At 35.3% G+C, this 21,706-nt stretch overlaps 1 protein-coding gene across 1 annotated transcript; it reads left to right on the forward strand.

Annotated features, from left to right (window-relative positions):
- The first annotated feature begins 15,231 nt into the window (after nucleotides 1–15,231).
- Nucleotides 15,232–21,110, forward strand: LOC131153758 (chromatin remodeling protein EBS-like). The gene is made up of 5 exons (XM_058106205.1): nucleotides 15,232–15,608; nucleotides 15,849–16,191; nucleotides 16,350–16,418; nucleotides 17,485–17,608; nucleotides 20,788–21,110. The coding sequence occupies exons 1-5, from the start codon at nucleotides 15,536–15,538 to the stop codon at nucleotides 20,812–20,814; spliced, it is 636 nt and encodes a 211-aa protein (XP_057962188.1). The 5' UTR covers nucleotides 15,232–15,535; the 3' UTR covers nucleotides 20,815–21,110.
- Nucleotides 21,111–21,706: the final 596 nt, after the last annotated feature.

Consider the following 21,706-nt stretch of genomic DNA (forward strand, 5'->3'; position numbering starts at 1 on the left):
TAAAATGTCTTACCCTGAAATTGGGATGGAATTCAAGTCAGCCCCACCAACGGTCCGCTCCAGCAGACTTGAAGAGAATTTTCCCAGGAGCATCGTGGTGGCCTCGGATCATCGAACCGGCGAGAATCCGGCCCAAAAACTTAGAGAGAAGAGGGAGGGGACAAACTGAGGAGAGAGAGTGATTTGTGCGAGGATTCCAGCTGAAAAATCAAATTTAGGCTATTTATACACTGACTTTCGTCGACGCGGTCAAGAAGGAAGTTTGTCGATGAATGCCCACTCCTCGTCAACAAAATTCAAACCTGAAAAATAGTCTTTTGGTATCTTCTTGTCGACGAGACACGTCCCCGTCGACGAGACCCGCATGTGTGCTCGTCGACGAACCCCCCGTGTTCATTGAGGAAACCCTTTTTAATTTTCCAATTTCAATTTTTTTTCTCTCCTTCTCCTATTATTAAATTATGAAAATTATCCGGGTCTCTACAACAAGTGAGTCCAAAATTTTGAGGATTAGAATTTTGGATCCCCAACAAATTGTAGCGTGACAAGTAAAATCAAGGTATGTTTCTAAATCAAATTTTGATGGTATATTTTAATTTTTATTATAGTATAAGAATTATATTAGTTGTTTAGTTTCTGAATTTGGGAGCTACCCTATTATGGTCTTCAGAATTTTCAAGATTTATATTTTGAACCTTACCGGGATATTGAATGTCTAAAAGATGAGGATTTCTCTGGAGCCGAGGTTATGTCCAAAAAATTTTAAATTTGGTGGGTTGCTATTTAATATATCAATATTTTTTAGGGATAAATTTTAAAATTTTTTGAAGTCATTTGATATGGTTTTTGATTTTTCAACACTACAGTCGGTGTGTTGTTAGAGTTACAACCAGACTTAGATTCCGAATTTATTTTATAACTTCTACTTCGAATTTGACCATAAAATTTAGTAGGCTCATATATAACGTATATAAGAACATATGAATTAAATTTGGTAATTTTTGAAGCTTGAGAAGATGATTTTTTGTTTTTTCAAAGTAAGTGCTGAATTCTGGGTACCTAGTTCAATTAGGAGAACCGAAAGTCAATTTAAAAAATCAAGTTTAGTGACCAAACGATGTTGTATGGATACAAAATTTATCTTTAAATTCTAAGCATTAAAATAAGACCATTTTAAGATAAGCCTCATAATTTTCTGAATAATAGTTTATTAGATAAATTTAGAATTAGAACTTTGAGGGGGTTCAAAGCAAAATTATAGTTCATTTTTTGAATTCATGGATTTTTGGTTATCTTGTAATAGGTTAAGAATTTACTAGAAAGTTTTCAATTCCAGAGGAGATCAATGTAAGTGGGTTTGATTATGTTAGTATTTTTTTATATATAAAATATACCTGAGTTTATTTGTAAAGAAAATATTTTAAGTCTCTCGGATAATTTATATCATTGTGATGTTCTATTGAGAACAAATGTTTTCAGCATGAAAACAACATGACATGAGCTTATTTTTGTTGTTGTTCACCACACCAACAATCACCTAGGTTTGACAACACTTGTTGTTCTCAAACAATCAACCCTTAGAAACCAATTGTTGGCACTGAGTGGGTACAGTGGAAGACCTCACACGAACTCTCACGAATAATCAATGGAATAAGCAAGAAATTACTCAACGATGAACTATACGAACCTAGCAATCACTCAACAACGAGAATCAGTGAAAGCAACAATCAAAACATAAGATTTACGTGTAACGACCCAAAGAATAATGGTATTTAAATAATAAAAGAAAGGGAAATGGAAATCGGAAACAGAAGGAGGCAGTCGACTTCGTCGACGACACTGCATTTCAGAAAGGATAATCCCGAGGAATTTTCAGTTCCTCGTCGACGAATACAAGGGACTCATCAACAAGGGTATAACAGGAGTTCGTCAACGAGGATAGGATTCGTCGACGAGAAGATACCGAAAGAGGATTTGTGGAAACTTGAAATTCGTCGACGAGGGTTGAAGTTCGTCTACGAACTTTCTACAGGACTCGTCGATGAGGTGACGTGGCTCGTTGACGAATCCCGCAGTATAAATAGGGTTAAATGAAAATTTTCAGTCGTTTTCCTGCGCCGAATCCCTATCTCTCTCCCCATACCGTTTCTCCTCCTTCTCACTAAGAATTTGGGCCGGATTTCAGCCGGTTCGACGATTTGAAGTCACCACGACGCTCCTGGGAAAGTTCTCTGCAAGTCTACCGGAGCAGATCATCGGTGGGACTAAGGTGGAAACCATCCCAAATCTAGGGTAAGGCTTTCTACTCAATATTTTGATTTTTGACAGTTGAAAGAAGCGTAGTAAGCGTAGGAATACTGAACTTTAGTTATGGAAAATTCCATTTTCAAGGTGTTGAACAGGGAACCCTGCGGGTGCAATACAGATTTTCTTAGGGGCTTTTCAGGAATCAGGTAAGGGGATAAACTAAGCTAGTATTTTATGAAAATATGTATATTGTTATAGCATTCGATTTCAGAAAATAAATATATTTATATATGATTTATATTTGGGAAAATACTCTTGAAAATGATGGTATCTTGAATATGCGAAAAACCTATTAGTGTGGCATGAGTAGAAATTGTTATGAAATACTGTTTTCTAGGAATGTGTTAATGATATGGATTTTTATAATGGAAAATCGGCATATGGGCCGAGATTTTGATATATTTTCCGGCATACGGGCCGAGCTATGGATGTGATTTGCTAGTGTACGAGTTGAGCTATGTATATGATTTGCCGGCGTACAGGCTGAGCTATGGATGTGATTTGCCAGCGTACGGGCTGTGCTATGATATGACTTGAGGGCGTACGGGCCGATGATTTTTATAATATACGTATATGTGCGAAATGATATGATTGATTTGATAATTAATGATATGAAATATCCATGTATCATAATTTCAGTATATGTTATATGATATCAGAACCTGGTTGGCTTGGTCTAGGCTAACACTTGCACGGTACCGTTGCTATGTGTCAATGGTCATCATGATCATGATATATGTGTTAACGCCGCTGTACGGAGTGGTGTGAGATTGGATAGTTAATGCGATTTTTAAGAAGTGTGTAAGCGCCCCTGGTGTACGGACCAGGTCAGGCAGACCCATCAAACTTATAGACTATACTTTTGACTTGGTAGTGGTCGTCCAACCATTGTCAGGTCCCGCTTTCGGGCCACACAACCCAGTCATGTGGGGGTAATACATGATAACAGTCAGCTAACCTACCAGGAATTTTTTTGTATTATTATTATATGAGATGAAATATGTTTATGAAAATGCAGTATGTTCTGCCATGTTTTGATGATATATATGTTTTCCCAGATTTGAAAAAACAGTTACTAAATATGTTTTGTATAGTATATGTATAACACGGAACACTCATGTTGCCACACACTGATATTAGTTTATTTCCCTTACTGAGAGGTGTCTCACCCCAAAATTTTATAAACTTTTTAGGAACCCCAGATAGGAGAGCGGGAAAAGGCCCGCTGATCTAGTGATGTTTGTCTGCCCTCTTTGAATGGTAAGTTTTAGTAGGGACAGTTGGATTTTGTGGGAAGTGTCCCTAGATCTTGTTTTTGGGATGTATATATTGAAATACAGTGAATATAGTGATTCTGATATTTATGGTAATGTAATGGATGTTTTCGTATTTATAATATTGTGATTGTGTGTTTCCTGCTGCTTAGGCTTCCGTTATGTGTTTTGATGTATCCCTGGTACCCACGGGTCCAGGTGGATTATGATCTGCTGAGTTGGGATTTATGATATTGTTTTTATTATATAAAAAAATATGGAAATTAGGTAGGTCTTCACATTACATGGTTCGACAATTTGCCTACGTCCATGGGAGTAGCAACTATTTTCACTATTAACAATGAATTTTACAAGCCTTATCCCATCTAAGGTTACATAATAATGATTATATAAGGATATAATGCATATAGAAAACCTATAGTTGATCTAAAACACTTCTGTAGCAATCTCCTGGAGGAAATCCCTCCTATATAACCAATCTACTGATCTCGAATTCAAAAATCCATAACGTCCACGAGTGAAACCATCAACGGTTTAGGCCAAACCATTGACGATTTGAAGCCGAGACGATTGCCCTTGCAACACTGCCTGAAACTGTTGACAGTTACACCCTAAACCGTTGATGATTTACCCCCATGGTTGTATCATACATCTCTCTCTTAGTCCCTCGCTTCACGATGTTTTCCCCCAGTACATGCGTTCCACTTAAAATATGAGCCACATCCCAACAATCTCCACCTTGGCGAATATTCACCACTTAGGAGAAATTTGAAAGCTTAATCCCTGCTGCTCCACCTAAGCTAGTAGATTGGGACCCGCCTCCCATATAACACCTAGAGACATAAATCAAGTCCAAGCCACACTTGAACTTGACTGTGGTAACAAGAACTCCACCTAACTGAACACCCATCTCTTTGAACAATCCTTTGAACCACAATGCTACCTTGACAGCCTCAGCCACTGCCAAGAACTCCGATCCAGTTGTAACCAGCGCACCCTGAGACTGTACCCTGGACTTCCAACAATTAAGCCTTCCCACAACATACCCTGTTGTAAGCCTCCTGTCATCCAAGTCCCCTGTTTAGTCTCCATCTGCGAACCTCACAATTGACGAATCCCTCTGTTGCCCGCCGAAGTACCCAATTACAATAGCGTAGGAAACCTTTGATACATTCTGAACAATCTCCATGTAATTTTGACCACATAGCCTCCCTGAGATAACACCAATATCCCCGCAATTATAATTACAAAGTCACCCTGAGATAATCCCAATCTTCCTGTAACTTTACCCTTGCAAATCTCCAACCCAAGAATACTCTTGGAAGCACCCAAAACCTTAATGTCAACTATTCCATTCTCAACAGTCCCCGACTAATTTACCTTAGTCGAAACCTTCACAGCAATTGGCATGTCACTCACATAAAACAACAGAATACTTGCTCACTTGCAATAATAATTAATTATTTAATTTTTTTTAAATTTTAATTTTTTAAATTTTAATTTTAATGTTAATTTAATTTTAATTTTTATTTAAATTTTTTAATTTTTTTAATTTTTTTAATTTTTTTAATTTTTTTAATTTTTTTAATTTTTTTTTAGAATCATTCCAGTAATCTTGTTTAATTATTTTTAGGGTTATTACATAGGATCTTTAGATGGAATTTGGGTTTTTGATTCTCATGTAAAGTGTCCCAAATAAACGTTAGGTCGTCTCACGTTTTCAACACCATTAAATCCAAGACCTTTTTTGCTAAGAGAGTTTCTTTGAACTCCAAGTAGTTTTTAAAAATTGCGTTGGTTCTCAGTAAATTTAAAAACAATTCTGGAGCTATCCTCCAATTTTCTCTCAAGCTTGGCAATTTTCAAATCTTTTTCTTTAAGAATCAAGACATGAGAGTTCTTTGCAATTTCAAATAGTTTTGACCAATTTTCACATTTCTTTTTCACAATATCATTCTCCTTGGTCATTTTGTTTAACAATTTAGATACACGAATATATTTATATTGCAATTCTTTAAAAGTAGGCATGTTATCAGAATCACAATCATCATCAGAATAATACAAGGATAAGGAACAAGAAGACAATACCTCATCATCCTATGCCATCGGGCACACGTTAGCAATCTCATAGTCGTTGCAATCTAAATCTGAATTGCTGCTGTTTTGTCTATCCCACGAGGTTCTTACTTTCATGACTTTCTTCTTTTTCTTAGACTCATTTTTCAGCAACGGGCAATCAGGTTTGATATGCTCGACCTTGTTGCAATTGTAGCACGTGGGAGCGTTCAATTTTTCTTTTCTTTTAGTAGACTCTCTCTTTTTAGATACTGAATCTCTAGACTTTCTATGACTTACTGTTCTTCCTGAAGAACCTGCTAAACTTCCTAGTAAGCATAGCCATGTCATCTCCAGATTTAGGTTCAATGCACTCACTAGATGTATTAGTAGACGTTTTTAAGGCAATTAGTTTTCTTATCCTATTGTGCTCATTTAGTCTCTCATTAATGGCTAACTCATAGTCGATAAGTGAACCTATCAATTCATCTAGTGACATAGCCTTAAGGTCTGTACCCTCCGATATGGCCGTAGCCTTTGCTTCCCGAATAGGAGGCAAACCCCTAAGTATTTTTCTAATCATTTCATACGTACGATAGGTCTTACCTAATGCATGCAGTGAATTAATGATATATGTGAATCTAGTGTAGATGCTTTGAATGGACTCACCAGTATTCATCCTAAATGCTTTATACACACTGGTTAACATATCAATCCTACTATCCTTCACATCTCTAGTACCCTTATATGTGACCTCAACTTATCCCATATTTCTTTAGCAGAAGAACATGCCATAACTTTATTAAATTCATTAACATCAAGACCACAATACAAATTATTCATAGCAGTAGCATTTATACTAAAAGCTTTCATATCATCATCAGTATATTCCTCTTTAGTCTTAGGAACTCTAGTTTCACCTTCAGTTTTCATAGGAATATAGTTTCTTTTATAGACAACTCTCCATACCTTCCAGTCAATATTCAGAAGGTAAATACGCATCCTCTGTTTCCAGAAGGGTCCCTCAGGGAAAGAGGTTACAGTGTTATAAGCCATCTAGATCATTTGGAGAAAAACATTTAAGTATAAGCTATTAGGCTCTGATACCAATTGTTAGCTTTACTATAATCCCAAGAGGAGGGTGAATTGGTATTTTAAAAATTAATTCCCTAGGTCAATCAACTAGCAGTAGTATTACACAAACCTAAGGTCAATCTAGTGCGGATAAAATAAATCAATATATATTCAGCGAAAATTAAACTGCACAAGTAATCTAATTAAGCATGCATAATAAAGCAGTAAAGAGAGATGACACCAGATATGTTATCGAGGTTTAGCAAACTATCTACGTCCCTACCTTGGCTTACAAGCACAAGGATTACACTAAGACCCACTTAACGGGTGGAGCGACACCTAAATACAACTAGGTCAATTAGCACAGGGCTGACCTCAACCTTTACAACCAATCCTTCCAGACTGGATTAATACCCCCTCAGGCCACGCTTGGAATACAACCAATTTTCAATACAAGATGCGTACAAATATTATGCTTCTCAATCAAGCAGATTTGCACCAGTAATAATAAGCACACCAATAATGTAAGAATAATAAGCTCAATGGTGTATATGTGCAATCAACACTCAAGGTAATGACTATTTCAATTCAAGCACAAGTGTGTATCAACAAGCTAATCTTTGAAACTATGTAAAGATGAAAATCTCAATCACAGTTTAGGGTTTCAAAGATTTGTACCAAAAGTAATTGGAATATCTTTAAAATATTTTTCTCAATATTAAAGCACAAAGAGATATTCAAAAATGAGTTTGTGAAAATATTTTTTTCACACACAAAAATACAAGCTCAATGAGTCTTGCAATAATAATGCAAAGACTCATTTAGTTATAAGATTTTTCCCACACAAATTTATTAAATAAAATCAGGGGAAAAACCTAGCTAAACCCTTAATCCGAAAATCAAATATGCAATAAACAAATGAGGGTTTTCAGCACACTAGAACAATGAATAAACACTCATAAGGCTTGATTTCTCAAAAGAATGGTAATATATGAGTGTATAGGGTTTGTATGAAGAAATAGAGCTTAGGAAATTCTAGAGGATTTTTTGCTTAATCAATATGCTAATTAGATGCACTAATCCAAGCAAATGAACCCCTATATATAGACTTGCCCAATTTTATAACCGTTGGGGATACATAGTGTATTATTAAATTTATTTTAAAAATGTTTAGAAAAATTAACCGTGTTTAACGCAAAATAACCACGATAAAAATTAGGACAACCCGAGAGTTTTAGGTGCCTGACCCTTGGTTTGGTCGCCCGAACAAACACAACAGAAAAAGTAACTTTTCAATGTTTGGGTGCCTGAATAAGGGTTCGGTTTGCTAGCCTAGGCGATTTTCCATTATGTCCGAGGTTCGGTCTCCCAAGGATGATTTGAATGTGATCGTTCGGGCTACCGAGTTGGTGGAAAATGTCAGAATAAAGATTCGGTTGATCGAGGACGCTACAGTCCTTTTGGTTTGGTTGCTCAAAACCAAGTCAACTCGCTGACCATTCAACGATTCGGTCGACCAAGGTGATTGAACACTACAGTTCGGTCGCCCAAAGCCTTACTAGGCTTAAGTCCCTTTTTAATTCAATAAGTTTCCTTAATAGCATATGTGATTTTGGAGACTAACTTAAGTGTAAATGCAGGGACCTAGGGTCTTTCTAAGGTCTTTGATCTTATTAGTTCCAACATGCATGATATGCATTTAATTATTACAAACCTTTCCTATTTTACTATTATAGACCCGAATTGAACATAATATAAATTACAATAAATAAATCTTCTGGGTCTTTATTTTTCAAGTCTTCATATGCCATTAAATGATCTTACTAATATGAACTTGCACACAAACTTGCTAGACATTAAATACCTGATTATTTGAGAAAAGAGAGAAACAAGAAAATTCTAAAGGAACTTATAGGGTCTCTTCGATGAATGCAGGGCGCTCGTTGACGAGCATCCTTCTTGGGTTCGTCGACGGGGACATTCGTCTCATCAATGAGAAATTACCGAGAGGGTCGTTCCAAGGCCTAAATCTCATCGATAAGGAGTAGGCGTTCGTCAACAAGACTACTGCTTGGACTCGTCAACTAGGTGACGTGGCTCGTCGACGAGGCCACGTGGACAACATTTTATATATAGCCTTAAAATGGATTTTTAATGAAAGAAATTCATTTTTACAGTTTCTCTCTCTTTCTCTTTCTCTCTCTCTCTCTCTAACACGATTCCTCTGATTTCTCTTTACAAATTCGGTTCCGTCTCTCCCCGGTTCGACGATCAGAAGCTACCACAATGATCATGGAGAGATTCTCTACAACATAGCTGGAGTGAAATGTTAATTTGAGAAGTTTGGGAACCATCCCAAAATCAAGGTAAGTGGATTATTGAGTATTTTCAGTATTACCCAATTCATTTGAGGCCAAATTCTGTATTATATGCGAATATACTGGAATTTTGTGAAATAAAATTAGGGTATTATATTTTCAGGAGTAGAGTGTTTTGGTACCCTACAGGCAAGGGTGAGAACCCCTATGGGTGATATTTCAGGAACGTAGGTAAAATGATATATGAATTATAGTTTAGGAATTGCGCATATGTGGATTTGGGGAAATATGTATGTGATAATTATTTAGGTGAATTCAGTTATTGGATTGTGAAATTATATGTGTATTGTCCCAGGATGTTGAAATGATAAATGCCACACACGTGAGAGTGTAAATATCAATTAGTGCTCAAATAGTTAGGTAAAGAAAATATGATATGCTAGGAATTTTAGTATGGTTATTAGCAGAAATTATGTATTTTACCAGATTATTATTATTCATACCATAAAATATTTGTATAACAGAAAACATAGATTTTAGAGCATGTGAATTTAATTATTTAAATTGTGTGTGGTATGAGCTCATAACAATTTAGCATAGTATTTATGCAGCTAATAATACCATGTTTTACAGTATATTAGTATAAAATATCATGAGATATATATTTCATAGAATGATGAATTTTTAGTATACATATAGATAGAAATTATACAATATATTAAGAAACATGATTTACAGTATATGTACAAAAACATATATTTTCAGCAATTTCAGAATATCATGATTTTAGAACCATAATGCCCAGATACTCAGATACTCAGACAGATTTTCAGTTATACAGATAATAAATATTCAGTCAGTTATTTAGATTTTCAAATTTATTCAAATTAGTTTCATAGTGTTATGGTTATTTCAAAATCATGGTAAAATAGTATTATAGATATATCAGTTATATATGTATATAGTATTAGACCCTGATGGACTGGATTCAGCCAGCAGAGCACGGTACCGTAGCTATTTTCAGTTTAGATTGCAACCACATAACTCAGATAGTATGTGAATATTCAGTAGTCGATCGTGCCTATGTTGTGGACAGGCTCCCCGCCAGTTAGGGTTGAGGAGGCCGATCTGACTTTCGGAGTTTAGTTGACTTATCCTGGTCAGGCAGCTAGGATAAATCCTGCCTTTGGGCTGCACAACTCTGTCATGAAGGGTTAAATCATGACTTTCAGTTATCCATCCAGGAAAATTTTCTCAGTTATTATTATATTTATATTCAGATTTACAGAAACCATCGACATACCTATGAATAGTAGAAGTATTATGAATAAAAAATTCAGAAAAATAGTTTATGTTAAGTAACCTAGGTATGAGCTATACTATACATTATTTATACGTGTTCTCTCATATTCAGTTATTTATGGTATTTTTAAATCAGATTTTACAAATATGTAAACTCACTTACCACATACTAGCAATAACATATTTTGTCTTACTGAGCGTTGTCTCATCCCAATGATTTAACATTTTTCAGGTGATTCAGTTAGGCGAGCAGATCAAGCCCGCAGATAGAGGGACTACAGTATTGCCCTGTTTGTAGGGTGAGTATTTTGAGAAGTCATTTTTAAGTAGTCCCTAAGTTCAGATGAGGGTATTTTGAGAATGGTTATGTATGTATATTTTAGGAAAAATTCTGACACTCTAGTATTGTATATATTGATATGGTTGTATGTATTTATACTTTCCGCTGCATAGGTAGTTTAGGATCATGATGGTGGTATGATTTATAATAAAAGGTATTAGGGCAGTGAAATTTTACAGTATATATTTATAAGGAAAAAAAATGGCATGAAAAATCAAGTTGTTATAGATATGACTTATAAGGTCAACAATCACATCATCGGTGAACTCATTTAACCCTTTATCGGTTTCCTGCTCATATGTTTCTTCATCTTCTAAATTAACATCGTTCATAATATTCATCCCCACATCTAACGCAACGTTCGCAATGGCAAACAACGATCTTGGATCTTCAATGGGAACTTCTTCGAGACCTCCTTGTTCATCCATGTGAAAAACAAGTATTTTATATGTCGGCAGCTCGAACAACGATCCCTAGCCTTCCTTAAAATCCACAGCAGACGTCCCACCAACCTTCGCACTCGTGTATGTTTCAATACCTTCGTCCGCAGTGATTTCATAATGACGTGTTTGTTGGGTGTCTTCCTCCACTTCAACCACATGTTCGGCAAGCGTCCCTGTCTGCCTATCTGCGACGACGCCCATTTGAGGAATGACTTCCACATATAACTACACAGTTATATATGTCGAACCTACGCAATGTGCAACCAAAACAATGTGCAAACCATAGTCATCTGTTATAGGAACAACCTTATAGATGACTGTATCATTGAACCCTCGTATAGGGTATCTTATGGTCACCCACAATGCTTGTTGGTTTGGATTAATATGCAAATATTTGTTTATCTTTGCATACAATTTAATTAATTTAGTCCTATTGGCAATTCGAATTGGTACAACCGGCTTAGTACTATAACTGTAACGACCTGCTTTATTTCCATGTTTTTTTTTTTTTTCACTACGACATTTAATATGTTCTGATACCATACTGTATTAAACCCAGCCATCAACCTAAGCAACAAGAAGCAGAAATCAAATAAACATAACCACATATAATTATATACAATACCAGAGTGCTAAATTGTTTTCCGGAATATACATGTACAACTGTATTCCCAAAATACCCTTAACTGGTGAGGGCTATACAAAAATATTCCCAAAATATACTCACTCTCTACTGACAGGGCAGTACTATGACCCCTCTATCTGCGAGTCTGGTCTGCTTGCTTATCTGGATTACCTGAAAAATGTTAAAGTAATTGGGATGAGCCAACGCTCAGTAAGACGAAATATGCTATTACTAGTGTGTGGCAAATGAGCTACAATATTATGAAAATATGTTTCTATATAATCATGTATAATTGGATACGAAAGTACAGTACAAGTAATGAAATACACCACCCTTTCTATGTTTTTTAACATAACAGTATTGTAGGTTACTATTCAAAATACTTCTAGTGTACATAAGTATGTTTCCTGTTTTTGTAAAACTATATATATGTAATAGTAACTGAAAACTTTTCCTGTGGACAACTGTGTGTCATGATTTAACCCCTCATGACAAGGTTGTGCGGCCCGTAGGCGGGATTTACCCTGTCTGGCCAACCAGGAATAAATCACTATACTTCATCGGTCTAATCTGCCTACCTCAACCCATATTTGGTGGGGAGCCTGTCCACGTCAAGGGCCTAGGTGATCGACCTACTACCTTGTATTATCTAAATAAGTGGTTGCACTCATAACATAAATATCTGTAGCAACGATACCGTGCTCTGTAACTGCACAGTCCAACAAGGTCTAATACTATATAATATATATCTTTATATACAACTATCTGATTTACCATAATTCTGAAATAACTGTAATAACCATGATTCTGAATAAGATGTAACTGTAATTAATACATCATGATACTGAGAACTGCATAATCATAATACTGAAAACTATATAATCATAGTACTGAAATTCGTATAATCATAGTACTGAGATTCGTATAATCATTGTATTAAAATTTGTAAAATCATGATACTGAAATTCATAAAACATATCCCATACTACAATCATATTCTCAAGCCACACCATACTTTAATACATAATTTTCATAATTTAATAAATTGTATTATATTTTAAAATTTCCTAACATAACATATTTCTCTTACCTGACTACTGGAAAGTCTCTATGGTATACTGGCCTAACACTCGTAGGGCCTCCTACACAACACCCTGAAAATAACATTTGTCAGAACAGAATATCAGTATTTCTTCGCCTACATCATTCTTATAACTGTCAAAAGGCCAAAAATGGACTAAAAGGTCTTACCCTGAATTTGGGATGAAATCCAATTTCGTTTTACTAACGATTCGCTCCAGCAGACTTGCAGAGAACTTTGTCAGGAGCGTCGTGGTGGCTTCGGATCGTCAATCCGGGGATTGGCGGGGCCGAAATCGAAGAGATAAGTGAGAGGGACTGTAGGGGAGAGAGAGAGAGAGAGAGAGAGAGAGAGAGAGAGAGAGAGAGAGAGAGAGAGAGCACTGAAATTTGAATAAAAATCCGAATTTGCTCTATTTTTAGGGCCAGATTCATCGATGAGACACGTCACCTCGTCGACGAATCCTTAAGTAAATTCGTTGATGAATCCCTGTATTTGTCGACGAAATTCAGAGTAGCTCAAATTCGTCTCTCAGTATTTTCTCGTCGACGAAACGGGAACTCGTCAACGAGATCCTGAAGACCTTCGTTGACGAAACCCTGTATTCATTGACGAAGTCTGGCAATTCCCTGAATTTATTTATTTATTTTTTTAATTTTTTTATTATCTCCAAAATGCGATGTCGTCGACGAACACGGAGCGTTCATCGACGAAGTCTACGACCTCCTTCTGTTTCTGTTTCCATTTTCTCTTTCTCATTATTATTAAAATACTATTATTTTCCGTGTCACTACAATAACTAAGACCTTCTACTCTAGTAATAATTCCCCCCCCCCTATATACAACAACACCATTACCGAAACACTGCGTAAGCTTCTTGCCATTTAGATTGACCCTCGAGATCTAATAAAGACCTATGGAAAATAAAATTGTATATATAAACGCATGACATAACAAAAATAGACTAATTCGAATTTAGTCAGAGTTTGAACTTCGATGTTTACGTAGTAAGGTGTGAATGTATTGAAATTTCTATTTAACATTGTTTCTTAAGACTTAGGGGTGGAGAGAATTTAGGGACTAGCCTCACCAAAAAATAATTATTAGGTAGATTAAATCTATTGCATCATCCATAAATTAACCAAATAAAACATTGACTACTCATAGATTTTTTTTAATAAATAATTATTAATTAATATATGAATAATCACTTTTTTATTAAATTAGTTTATAAACAATGTAGTGGCCATTAAAAATTTATCTTTTCATTAATATTATTCACATACAATTATGTACAATGCACTTGATTTATATATATATATATATATATATATATATATATTTATTTATTTATTTATTTATTAGTATGTGTATATATAATTAAGTAATTACAAAATATTTTGAACTCTATTATTAAAGAGCTGACTGAAAATGCATGATTAGCATGCTCTTAATAAATTTTATATATATATATACACATTAAATAATTTAATTTTCACCTGATTCTAGGGTTTAAGGGTTAAAAGGGCCAAATTCTAATAGCAAACAAATTAATAGCGAATTAATTTAGCAGCAAATTAATAGCAAACTAATTTATAAATCAATACACAGATTCAACACTAACCTCAGATTAATTAACAGCAAATTAACTAATAACATTTACACATTAAATATACAACAAATTTAATTCAGCCAAATACAAATAATGAAATGAAACCCTAATATCAGATTGAGGGTTTTTAGATGCATATTCCAATCACAATATCAAAAGCACCAAATACTAATTTATGAATTTAAATAACAAATCTTCTAATCAAACTATTTAGTCCTTTAATGAAACTAACAAATCTCAATGAAATCATATATTTAGTTTTAGGGTAAGAAAAATCATACCTCATTTCCCCCTTTTTATAACTTACTTCCTAACGACCGTCCACCCTTAAACGGTCACCTACTATGAGCTATTCCCTTGAATGATTACCTGCTGCGAGTCCAATCCAAGCCTCCTGCTATTGCTGTCCTCTCCTCTCTGCAACTCTCTGTTCTCTGCTCTCTACTCTTTGCGTTCGCAAGGAAAATGAAGGAGAAAGGAGACTTGAAAGGTTTGAGCAAAACTCGCTGAACCATCCAATGAGTTTTACTTGCTATGCATCAACACACGAATGACTCTGACAATTCAAAACTCGTTAGATAATCCAACGGGATTTGGGACGCATCAAAATGAAAAATTTTTCTTCATTCAGATTTTTATTTAATATTTTATTAAAAAATAAAATTAAAAATGGAAAAAATTCAAGGGAGATGATTGCCTTTCATTTTATAGCTCAAGTGACTTTCTATTTTTTTTAAAATGTAAGGAAAAATTGCTTGGCTTTTATCCGATAGAAAAAGAAAAGAATAGAAAAGAAAAAAACAGCAAAATGATAAGGTTAGCGGCTCAACTGCTGAAGTCAAAAGTTACAATCGCTTCATCCGCTGGAAGAGATCTAGGGTTTATTTATTATTATTTATTTTTTCCTGGTCGAAAATCAGGGTTTTAGATCACAATCATCGCGAAAATCGAAGGACCCAAGATCGAACGCCTTAGCAAAATCTTAAGCGATGCGCGTGCCTCTTGATCTCGCCGTTCAAAGAGATTCAAAAGTATTCGATTCAGTCTCTGTATCTTCGTAAAAAGCAAAGACCCTCATCTTGTTCGGACCAGGCTCGAGCAGTTATGGCGAAGATTAGACCAGGCAAGAGAGACTTAGACTCCTACGCCATTAAAGGCACCAACAAAGTAGTGAGAGGTAACATTTTTTTTTTGAAGTCTAATCTACATTGTCTGGTTTGTTTTGATCTGATGTCACTTGAACTTGCTGAAAATATTATCCTAAATCGGGCGAAATAGCAGAAAGAATCCATGTGGTCAACCCATCTAATGTGTCTTAAAGCTTGGGTGCTGTTGCTGTTTATTTATTTCTTTGTTTACTTTTGCGGATTTGTGTAGTGTTTGCCTGTTTCGGAGTGATTTTCGGGCGGTTTTGCAGCGGGAGATTGCGTGCTGATGCGCCCGTCTGACACTGATAAGCCCTCATATGTGGCGCGTGTTGAGAAGATCGAAGTTGATAACCGGAACAACATGAAGGTTCGGGTGCGGTGGTACTATCGGCCCGAGGAGTCGTTGGGCGGGCGGAGACAGTTTCATGGAGCTAAAGAATTGTTCTTGTCTGATCACTATGACGTGCAGAGTGCTCACACCATTGAGGGGAAGTGTACGGTTCACTCTTTCAAGAACTACACCAAGCTTGATAATGTTGGGGCGGAGGACTACTTTTGCCGGTTCGAGTACAAGGCTGCAACTGGGGGATTCACTCCAGATCGAGTGGCTGTGTGAGTGTGTGTTCTTTTGTTTTATTGATGATAGAATTTTGATGAATGTTTTTGGGCTGTATCATGAAGGAATTGAGTTTCTTTTCTTTGTTTGCATTGGTAATTGATGTTTGATTGCTTAGATTATTGATGAATGTTTTTTGGGTTGTATTTTGAAGGTATTGTAAATGTGAGATGCCATATAATCCAGATGATCTAATGGTACAGTGCGAGGGATGCAAGGACTGGTATATTTCTTATATTCTTGTTTTCTAGTTGTTGATGTACAATGATATACTTGTAGTGGAATGACACATGAAAATGTCAATTAAAATGACCTCTGGAGATTTATTTTGTTGGATTACCTTGGTTTCTTGCTCCCTATATATTTATGTTAATAAATGTGTATTATCTTGTCTAAGGCTTTTGCTTTCATGTTACTTTGAACAGAGAGAAGGTAAGAGAAGAGAATAAATTTCTCTTCAAATCTTTTGTTTGGTTCTGTGAGATGGAGAGAAGAGAGAAAAAGTGGAGAGAAGCAGAGAAGAAAGGAAAAAGAAGAAAGAAGATCCCAAAGCCTCTTCTTTTTCCTTCCCTAATTGGAGGGCGATGAAGGGAAACTATGCAAAAGTACTAGAACACCCTTATACAACTTTAAACAGTTTGCATGTTGGGAAAACTCTTGTAAATGACAATTGACTTAATTTTTTTCCATGATTCTCCCCACTATAACTTATTAAACCAAACGAGGTTGAGAGAAGCTAGCTTCTATCTCTATCCTATCCACCTCTTTCCAACCAAATGGACTAATTATGCTAATCTATGAGATATTTTGTTGCACGTGACATTAATATGAAAAGCTCATGATTCAGTGGCCTCATTTATTTTGGCTAATTTAAAGGGGCATTCACTGGTGAAGATGGTTTATCACTTGTAAATTGGTGATATAGAAACTTGATTTGTGGAGAAGAACGCAGCATTTGTAAGCTATAAAGTAGTTTCTTTTCTCTCCTTGCAAATGGACTACTTGTGCTAATCCATGAGATCTTTTGTGCATTTGATGTTGAACGGAATTTTGCAATGAAAATGATTCTGTGGCCTTATTTATTTTGGTTAATTTTAGGGGTAATTCACTGGTGAAAATGGTTTATAAAATCTGAATTGGTGACATAATGACTTAATTTTTGGAATAGAATGGAGCATTTGTAAGCCTTAGGCTGTGTAGGAAAAAAATGTAACGTCAGTGAACCATAAGCTGTGGATGCAACTTATTTAATATGATATGTAATTCATTCATTGACCATTTTGTTTCAGGTTTCATCCTTTTTGTGTGGGGATGAGTATTGAAGAGGCAAAAAGACTAGATCGCTTTCTGTGTTATGGTTGTTCTGATGAGAACAGCAAAAGACCTGAGAGTACATTGCCTTCTGTCAATAAGGTGGATATTCCTTTCCTGTTTGACATAATTTGATATGCATTTTTCTTGATGCGTTGTTTGGTTGTCTCCTGCCTCATTTTTTGGCGAGTTTCTTAGAGGACAACCAAATGAAGAACATAGTTTTGGCTTTTGGACACTGAATTTTTTGTGGTAAAAAGCACATCTCAAAGTTCCATGTATGGGAGGGTAGATGACAATGTGAGCTGTTTTAATTAAATAAGAGAATAGTGATAATAAATTTCTGAAGTCAAATTGATGAACTCATGAAGGACTAAAGTATTAGAGTATTGACTATAGATGCTCAACTGCTTCAAAATGAAATTTTATGAATAATGATTAGAATTATTCAGGATGTTTAGAGTTGACTATCACCATAACATCTGTTGCCCCTTCACTTGTTTGAGATATAGTTTTTGTTCAATTTTAGAAGCTGTGCCTTCCATTTTACAGATTATAGTGAACTTACTGTAGAAGGTGACTTGTAATTATTTTAAAATTTGATTTTCAACTTGATGTTTAAATGCATCTTGCTTTTAAAAGCTGGAATATTTTGTTTGTGCCTCAGTTTAACTGAGCACATTTGGGAAGCATTTGGAAATGTTGTTGTTCCTGTTTATGTTTAACTTTTGTTGCTTCCGTGCATGTGCGCACACACAGTTTTAAACCATTTATTTTTTTTTTCTTTTTCTTTTTCAATTTAAGACTTGACTTGCTCGTTGTCAATCATGCGGTCAGGTTTGTTACGTTTGTAGAAAGTGGATGGAACAGAAACAAAGAAAGAAAGAAAAAAAAGAAATGGTCCTATAGACACCTTTCTTGATTGCTTCCGAGTTCATTTGTATTAGTTGCTCTTTACTCTTTTCATACTTTCCTATTTGGCCCTTAGTGTTTCATATTTTGTTCTTAATTATGGATCTTATATTTCTCATGCTTGACAAGGGTTTGCAACTGTTTCATTGGTGATTTATTTCGTAATTAGGTTGCCAATGGGTTGAATTATATTTTGTTCCCGTCAGCTTTCCAGTTTTGTTGCTTACTTTAAAAAAAAAAAAAAAAAATTAATTTGACTTTGTGAATATTGCTTATTTCTGGGGAAAACGTTTATGGGCTGCTGATTTTATTTTTTGAGGGATTCGACAAAATTTATATGCTGTTGCTGTATTCCTGAAGAAATTTTCTCCATAATGAAACATTTGAAACATTTATGGAGGTTGCATGTTTTTGTTATAGAAAGGTAAATTAATAACATGCCTAGTTGATGTTTAAGAAGTCGTGTGTGATGAAATATTTTTCAGATCAATTCATTATTTTCCTTGAAGTGTTCAGAGTTGAGACTTGAAAAACTTTCTTGCAGAGATAAATCTAAAGCATGACTCCAAATCGATTGTTGTTCACAGTACTTAAACATTTCTAGTTTTATCACCATATTCATGCATTATGAGTTAAAACATTCTATGATTTGTTTTTATAGATTTGGGTGACTTACGGAACCTGAGTTAAAACATTCTATTAATTAACTTAGTAGTTTTTTAATTGGACATTAGGACTAGGTTACAGAAAACCTGAAGCATATTTATATTTTGGAATGATAGCAGAGTTAGAATTCTTATGGGAAAATGTGATTCATTTGAGATTTTACTAATTTACACTTTGGACTTCAGATGAATGAATAATTCTAATGTGCTTTTCCTTTTAAAAAATGTATATTTTAAGATTCTTGCTTTTTTAACAAAGAATTGTAAATGTTTGATGCCATGGTATTAATGCAAAGTTGAAAGTTTCTCAGAAATTCCTTTTTTCTTTAGTATCCATTATTGTGATCATTCATTGCCATATTTATTACATATATTAAGAGGCTTGTATTCTAGTGGGGGTTTATGAAAATAATGACTGATTGCCGATTGCCTCGTGTCACTGAATTTAAGTGATGTATCTGGTGGATGATTAGAAAATGAAGAGATGTTTTTTGATTCCAATGCTTGGATTTCTGGTAACTTGCAAATTTTATGAGGTCCCCGATGGACTCACTGAATCTGAACTATTATTTTTATTTGTTCACATTTTCCCTAGAAGTTAGCTGCATGGGTGCAGCTAGAATGGTTTTGAAACTTATTGGGCTATGAACTTGAACTTTTTGAAATATTTTATTTCTTAAATCATTTACGTAGAACTAGTGCGTCCTATTTCCTAGTTATTTCCTAGTTGAATAGATATGTGCTGTCATATATTTTCAAATCAAGCATAACCTAGTACCCATGCACTTAATCCAGATATTATTTCACTCTGAAATCAACATAAATTGGCTGAAGGGGGCTGATATATATATATGTATAGTACATGGCACATACCTGCACATACCTTTTCATGCAATTATATGTTTAATGTGTGCAGGATGCATTTGCTACAAAAAAAAATAATCTGTGAGGGGTGCATAATTGACATTGAAATATGGGTATTTGTTGATTAGATCCTATTGGAAAATTTCGTTTTTATATTTCACTGTCAAATGTAAAATAGTCTGATGCTCTTTGCCCTAGAGTTTATGATATTGGTGGCTGCCCCTTCTCTTTCCAAGAGGGCCAATTTTTGGTCATGGTCCTCAATCCACATTCAGAATTCATCAAGTAATTTATCTAGCTTTTCCAGTCTTGGCAAAGATATTGAAATTATCATTCATATCTGAGGTTCTTAACTGTTAATTAGTCTCTTATAGGTCTTTTGGTAAAATTAAGTGTTTGGAAGCATAGATTCCAATGGTTGGATTTGAATTTGTGTGAATTTTAAGAAAATTCAATACAATTTGTGTCAAATTTTGTCCAAATTCATACAAATTTAAATCAAGGTCGGCAATTCATGCTCCCAAACACACAAGTGTTAAGTGATGAACATTGAGTTTAAATTAAAATTCCAGTGAACGACTTCAAAATTTTAGCTGATTATTGAATTATCTGAATCGCTTGGTATTTAAACCCTCTAAATTATATATGGTAAACTTGTTTAGTAGGACTAAGAAGTGCTTAAACAAAAATTATAATATTATTGAATGATTATAAGTAAAAATTCATAAAATTTATTGTTAGAGATGTGTGAATATTTTTATCTGGTCAAGTCCACATGATTCCATGTCTGATTGTTCATCGCTGGTATTTTTATTGGCCAATAAAGTCTGTATTTTACAGGTAGAGCCAAAGCGTAGGAAGAAATGAAGGCATCTGGGAGAAGGGAAAGAAGAACCAGGCATCAATGCATCTTGCGCATTTAGCCCTTTGCGTTGTTGTGAGTTGTACAGTGGCACGGAGAAGAATGTTATGCCTTGTCCAGACTGGAGTCCCTTTGTTGATTTGTCTTTTAACATGTGTGTTCATTTAGGAGATCAATTTGTAATGTTCAATCTGTGCAGAAAAAAATGAGAATAGGTTTGTTTAGTTAATCCAACTATTTATATTGTTTTTCAGGCCTTTTCTTTAGAGTGGGGAAAAAAAAAAAAACGCTGATATCAAAATTCTGGTGTTGTCGTGTTAGATCACAATTGGTCGTCATTGTCTGGTAACTCATGAGATGACATCATTTTAGGCTTACCAGTTCCCTGAATGAGCAAGCACAGAAACAATCTAGTTTATGAATCTCACATGCACGCGCACACAACAGCTTTGCATAGAAAATTTGTTGATCGGCGGACTTGCACGCTGCGATCTTGTATTCAAAGCAAAAGCCGTCTCCAGCAACGACCACCCCTAAAAATCAAAATCATACTGAACTTTCTTCTCAACTGAAACCATGCCCCATTAATAAAACATCCAACCCACATCTGAATTCATCCGGCCACCACCTGCAATGCCACCCCCCCCCCCGCCTGCAGCTACCCTCCACCAGTTGGAACATTGGCCAGAACCAATGGGGTTAACGCCAGTGTCCATTCTCCTCGAGGCCAGAAATAACTTGTTCCTTTTAGATCGGTGGAAAATATGGGAAGTTGTATTTTGGGTGTGCCGGGAAATATGGGATTGGGGTCTCATGGATGGAGATTTAAGGTCTCGTGGTTTGCTGAAAATGAGGGAAGGTGAAATTTGGGTGTGAATTGTATATAAATTGGCGCGC

The sequence above is a fragment of the Malania oleifera genome, chromosome 4, assembly GCF_029873635.1.
Source record: "Malania oleifera isolate guangnan ecotype guangnan chromosome 4, ASM2987363v1, whole genome shotgun sequence".
NCBI lineage: Eukaryota > Viridiplantae > Streptophyta > Magnoliopsida > Santalales > Ximeniaceae > Malania > Malania oleifera.

Coding starts and splice junctions, on each gene's coding strand:
- LOC131153758 (XM_058106205.1), top strand. CDS start 15,536: ATGGCGAAGATTAGACCAGGCAAGAGAGACTTAGACTCCTACGCCATT. Junction 15,609..15,848: donor CACCAACAAAGTAGTGAGAG/GTAACATTTTTT, acceptor GCGGTTTTGCAG/CGGGAGATTGCGTGCTGATG. Junction 16,192..16,349: donor ACTCCAGATCGAGTGGCTGT/GTGAGTGTGTGT, acceptor TGTATTTTGAAG/GTATTGTAAATGTGAGATGC.